The sequence below is a fragment of the Amphiura filiformis genome, unplaced genomic scaffold, assembly GCF_039555335.1.
Source record: "Amphiura filiformis unplaced genomic scaffold, Afil_fr2py scaffold_31, whole genome shotgun sequence".
Lineage (NCBI taxonomy): Eukaryota > Metazoa > Echinodermata > Ophiuroidea > Amphilepidida > Amphiuridae > Amphiura > Amphiura filiformis.
The window spans coordinates 24,814-31,136 of record NW_027305495.1 but is presented as its reverse complement, the minus strand read 5'-3'; the positions used below and the strand labels follow the sequence as shown (position 1 = coordinate 31,136).

At 38.5% G+C, this 6,323-nt stretch overlaps 1 protein-coding gene across 1 annotated transcript; it reads left to right on the top strand.

The window, feature by feature from the left end:
* Window positions 1-2,991: 2,991 nt before the first annotated feature.
* Window positions 2,992-3,363, top strand: LOC140143887 (mitogen-activated protein kinase kinase kinase 20-like). The gene has a single exon (XM_072165717.1). The coding sequence runs from the start codon at window positions 2,992-2,994 to the stop codon at window positions 3,361-3,363; it is 372 nt and encodes a 123-aa protein (XP_072021818.1).
* Window positions 3,364-6,323: the final 2,960 nt, after the last annotated feature.

Below are 6,323 nucleotides of genomic sequence, written 5' to 3'. Positions count from 1 at the left end.
CCATGTGACTTGGGGATGATTTGAAATGACATCCACTTGGGATGAGTCTGGTATTTATTCCCAGCTATTATGTAAAACGAGACACATGTAACAGCTATCAAGGTCATCTTTTTGATATGGATGTACACATTAATGGGGGGTTTCCAACTCAAAATACTGCATAACAATGCTAAGATCACTGATTATAATTATCACTGATCAACGTCGAGCAGACTGTAATTACCAAGTTTGTATTGAGCAATGTAATCATGCTTATGTGTTACAGTGTTTGGATACGTAAAATAACTTAAAACCATAATGTGTGATATGCAAAAGAATATATTCAAATGTTAGTTTTCACTGATCACATTTGTGATGCGATCAAGTAAAATCAGTCGGAATTTGGAAATATTGATTTTGAGATGTAGCTAAACAAAGGAAATATTTAATTCCTTTTGTTTCCTGTTGTATTGGAAACTCTTTTGCTCATATATTTGGAACTGGTTGCTCAATTCAATGGGGTTTTTTTTCCCTGCAAAATGCAGTTTTGGAAATATTTTTAACTATCCTATAAGAAACTGAAAATTTAATATTTCCAAGTTCCAACTGATTTTGCTTCATCGCATCACATTTGTCCCCTTTTATATCTGAGTCCATAGGAATCAATTCTCAAACAATACAGAAGACCAGGCTATTCATGTGTTTGTTACAGAAAACATGGACTCGGGTGCAACTTTTAAAACAGCCTCTTGTCGTACACAATGAACCATTGTGACTGAACACAATGCATGACGCTATAAATTGGTCCAAAGGGGTAAAATAAATAGGGCTATACATATCTTTTTACATCTTATCATTTCGTAAAATATTTTCCGGCTTATTTTAAAAAGTATTAGGCGGGAACTTATAAGTTGTGGACCATTATAGCTTGTACCCATTTATACACCTCAATGGAGAGAGGCAAGGGTTTTAGAGGATTATGAGGAATTCAGGATGGCAACACCAGGCTTCGAACCAGCAACCTTAGTATTTTGAGACAAAGCTGTACTGCTTTGTTAGACTAATTCCAATCAGCTGTCTACACTTCGCATCATCGCATGTACTGTGTATGCTTAGACGGTTGACGACTGAGGGCAGCAGTCTAAGATACACACCTGTGGTTGCCACACCCCCAAAAAATATTGCGCCTGTCCCCAGGTGGTGGCCGCATTGCATTCTCTAAATTCAGGAAATTTTCATCGTCAAAAGTGTAATTGAATGGGATTATTTTGAAATTTTAAAACGCTTGAAATATCACAAACAAATAGGCCTATGCTGATAAATAATATAAATACAAGCTAAAAGCGTTGGGGTTCGATAATGAACCCCACAAAACTAACCGACTATATTGGAAAATGCCATATGGCCGGGCGGTTTCACAAGTTGCCGGCTCGATCATGTCATCCGCCGCCTGTCTGTCCCTATATTGCCATCCTTGTAATCATCCCAATTTTTAAAGTTGACTAAAAAGGGACCGTAAAAAATTGCAATTGCTCTTCTCAGAGTATCAAATTAGTTGAAATAAATAAATATTTTCTGTATTTTAAGAACCATGCACTATGTGCATATGTCCACTTGGAAAACAATCCATACGAATTAAATATGCAAACCTAAATTCTGAATAAAATAATTCTGCTCCAACACCCCCCAACATGATGTACCATTTCCAAACAATAGTAACCGAAATGGTAATCTAATCTTTATTCCTTTTTATTTTTATTACGGTACATCCCATGCAGTATGATTTTACACATCTCTCACTGCAATAAATATGCTTTACAGTTCCTAATCTTACTTTGCTTACTATGCTAATGTTACATTATTGTTTTAAAGAAGAAAATAAATTGTATCCAAACAGTTACATTTCAGCACATCACATGAAAGCTCCCATTGGGCGCCCTATTCCTTTTTAAAGGAAATTTTTATTTTGCTTTAAAATTCCCATAAAAAGAAACTAAGTTTGTTTCCAGTAGCTTGAGTGCATTGGTTTCTGCCCCGGGTTTCTGCAAGCTGTTTATTGGGACGTTGGTTTTTTCCATTTCAAAATCAGACCTGCTACTGAAAACAAACTTGTTTTTTTGTTGTTGTTGCCTATAATGCTTTTATTTTGTATCAATTTAAAGGTGCTATGGTTCCACATATCACCAACAATTCCTTTAAATTTCACTGTTCTTCTTTATCTTCATTTTATTCTTTAACCTTTGTCCCAAACTGCTACATGAATAAACAAAGTCAAGTGCATGATATAAGGTTGAACTTTTGTGCTTGAGCTTGCTTGATACAATGATCCAGACTACTCCATACTAAACTGTAAATTGGGCTGTTCCATTTAAAATCCACGCTACCCCTGTGGAAGATTTTGGAAATATCTTCTACAGGGGGAGTATGAATTTCAAATGGAATGAACACATTAGCAGCTCCATTTGAAACTCACTCTCCCTCAGGGAAGATTCAAGTTGAATCTTTCTCAGAGGGTGTATGAAATTCAAATGGAGCTGCCTAATGTGCTTATTCCATTTGAAATTCATACTCCCTATGTGGAAGATATTTCCAAAATCTTCCACAGGGGATGTCTGGATTTTAAATGGAATAGCCCATTGATCAAGGTCCAAATTGTTGATTAAAACCTATTCTTTATCTGATTACAACCAAGTTATTTACACCTATCAAAAATTTCCCACAATTTAACTACTTATGACGCCACAGATGTGTTCGCTAGTTTCGTACGGTAAGTTTTAGCTTGCTCTAATAACTTTAAGTAAAAAAAAACCAAATCACATAGCTTCTTTCTTTGTGCATATGTTGCACTTAAGTTTAACACCATATTCAATTAAAAAACGTTTGTGTTCAAATAATGTATCAGTATCGGTACGTTGACTTGATAAAAATAATTTGCCACTTTGCATTGTTACTGCTCAAAATTAACCAAAAAAATAAATTTTCACCCATTTCAGATCTACATTTGAGCCAAAAATGTCAGATAATTTGACATATCATGAGTATCTTGGAGGTGGAGCAAGTGGTAGTGTCTACCGCGTTACATGGAAATCCAAAGAATTTGGCACTACTGAAGTTGCTGCTAAGAAGATTCGAATTGATTCTGAAATCACAACACAGCTTAAATTCCTCAAGAGACTCAATCACAAGAATATCATCAAGTATTATGATACAGTTCTGGAGAAGGAACATGTAGTTATACTAACTGAATATGCTGCCAAAGGATCCCTTTATGATTATCTCAAAGATAAGGACAAACTTCCAAAACATCTGCTTCATCGATGGATCTTTCACTTAGCTCATGGAGTTAACTATCTTAAGAAATACGGGTGGCCCATCGCGATTTGAAATCGCCCAATTGCATTTTAACAGCTGATGATGTCTTAAAGATTTGTGACTTCGGTATCGCAAAAGAACTTACTAGTACGAAGACGACAGAGAGTACAAAAGGAAGTATTAGATGGATAGCGCCTGAGCTTTTAACTGAATTGCAACTGTCACCGAAAGGTGATATATTTGCTTTTGGAATCATCGTTTGGGAGATGGTGTCGTGTAAAATACCATATGAAGGAATGCGCACTGAGTATGTGATGTATCAAGTTATGATGAAAGGCCTTCGTCCCACGATTCCTGATGATTGTCCCCAATTCTTGAGAGAGCTGATGATGCGATGCTGGCATCAAGATCGCACCCAGAGACCAGAAAGTTTGGAAATTCTGAGAAGCGTGTCCCGTGAATACAGACCCACATTGGTGGGAGAAAATCTCACTGAAGCTGATGGTAAGTACGAGTACATGCACTTAAGTACTAGATGCTCTGCTCAACAATTTCATCCCCACACCAGATCCACATTTTCTTTAATGATGCATCAGTCAGTACTCAGTACCCTGTGAAACTAATAAAGATGAAAGATGCCTTACTTGCATTTGTAAACCAAAACGTGTCTAAAATCCTGTATAATTTCTGGATCATATCAAGAGTGATTGAAATACCATCACAAACTATAGGTGGGAATACATCATGTGATATCGACCATCCTCCTTTAAATATCTCATATACTTTTGTTTCAAAACCGAGGCAATAGGTCAGTCCCAGGTGGGTGCAATAGGCCTCCTACCAAAAGGTCCACATTGTTTGTTAAAATGTTTCCAAAAGATTCTAATTGAAAAGAAAAATTCACAGTGGATCTACTTAAAAAAGAAAACATAAGTTCACTTTTTAGATGCAAGTTGATTTTTTCCTGATATTAAAGGTCCCTGTTCTTGTCCAGCACCCCAAAATCAATCCTGGCTGCAGGATAGCCCCTTGCCATGATTCCTGGTCAGGTTAGCACTTGTTCAGCGTGTAGGGGACCATGACAGGTCCTATCTAACATTACAAAATACACCAGTCCTCATGTGCGCAGGGATGCCAGTGGCCTGAAGTAACCATTTGCAGGAAAAGCCAGGAAATGCACGCAAATTTGAGCTATAAAGCCTCTAAACGGACTGAAAATAAATAAAAGTGCAGAAATGGAGCTACAAAAAGTAGGAAATCAGGCATTTGCCTGAAAACTGGCATCCCTGTCATCACGTCAGTGCAAACGTAGGGGGACCATGAATGTCCTATCTTGCCCTCGATGGCTGTGTGTGCTTCGCCCGCACCCCTCAAGGAACTGGAACCAGTTATAGGTCAGGTCTGCACTTTGCCAGGCCCAGGGCCGGATTTTTCTTTTTGGGGGCCCTGGGCCAGGCCAAAATTTGGAGGCCCCAAACGCACCGTGAGGACGGCATGTGCACTCAAGTGGCCAAGTCTTTAGATTTTACTAGGACAAAAAATTATCAATTTAAGACTATTTTAGCCTGAATTGAAGCTGAATTTTCCTATACAACAGACCAGTGCGAAGCGTGCTAAAATTTGCAATTTTTGTAGGCTATTTTGGCCCAAAACATGGTGTTTTTCGACTAATATGGAAGATGCCCACTGCACAGGGCAATTTTTGGGGCTCCCAAAATTTGGGGGCCCTGGGCCCGGGCCCAGCTGGCCCTATGGTAAATCCGGCCCTGGCCAGGCCTGATATAAAAATTGATGATCCTTGCACACACTTGCTGGGGGACAAGTGCTGGCTCAGGTGTTCACAGCTCAGCTGAGTCAATTCAGGTAAAGCAGGACACATGCACCTTTCCAAAATAGTATTAACAACAACAAATAAAACAAACAGAAAATGCAAGTGAGTCTTAAAGCATGTTTGGTGTCAATGTATTATTGGAATTGGAATATTGGACTTGGAATGGAACAGTGGCGTAGCTGACGGGGGGAGGGGGGCAGGCAAACCTATTTGGGCCCCCACCCCTAGCGCAAGGAAAAAAGAGGATAAAGGAGAGAGAGAAAGGAAAAAAGGGAGGAGAGAGGGATAGGAGGGGAAAAGAGATGGTGAATGGGGAATGGGGAATCCATACGATATACAATACCATATGATTAGTGGTGAGAAAACAAAATGTGTTGCTTTTAGGGCGCTATCGCCTATAACCATTTTTGCAAAAATTTTTGTTTGGTGGATTTAGGCCTTGGGCCCCCGCCCCATGGCTTGCCCCCCTGGAAAAATTCCCAGCTACGCCACTAGAATGGAGGGGTGACAGAGTGTACATCCAGATTATTTTCCGATGTGCCCAGTGAACTTTGATTATTTAAACAATGTGTGCTTGTTTGTGCAGTGTATTGTGTCACCAACACGTTTCATGCCCCAACCCTCAAGCTTCAAGAAATCAATAATTATTTGCCAGTTTTTAGTTAAGTAGCTAAAACTCATACGGCTCTTACATGTACCACCCCACTCGCCTTAAAAACACCAACTTTTAGAAGATATCTTAATTGTTTTGCGAATTTTTTTCAGGGAAAAATACCTTTTTTTAGCAATTTCACTTATTTTTTGCCCTTCAACAATACCTGTTTTGCTCAAATGGGAATGATATTTCTAATAATATGCCTACCTTTTCAGAGACAGATATGTGACTGTACACGACGAATGAGCCGTAAATTCCTCCCTGGTCAATTTTGTTTTATTTCGTGTTTAGAATATATATATCCTAACTTCATAAGCTTCAAAATGGTATATCATTGTGACTTCATACGATATCCAGAAGCGGGGTTATGGTTTGTTGAACTTCAACAAAATGGTAGCTTTTTTTGTTTCTACATGTGTCTCTTTTTCCACATTGCTGGTAATAACTTCAAACAGTCATAATTGGTGATCATTTCAAATCATACCCAAGTCAACGAGTTCCTCTCTTGTTAATTGTTGGTTATACATACCTAGACAAAATACAATG

What these genes read in the sequence shown, in the direction of transcription:
- LOC140143887 (XM_072165717.1), top strand. Translation starts at nt 2,992, where the DNA reads ATGTCAGATAATTTGACATATCATGAGTATCTTGGAGGTGGAGCAAGT.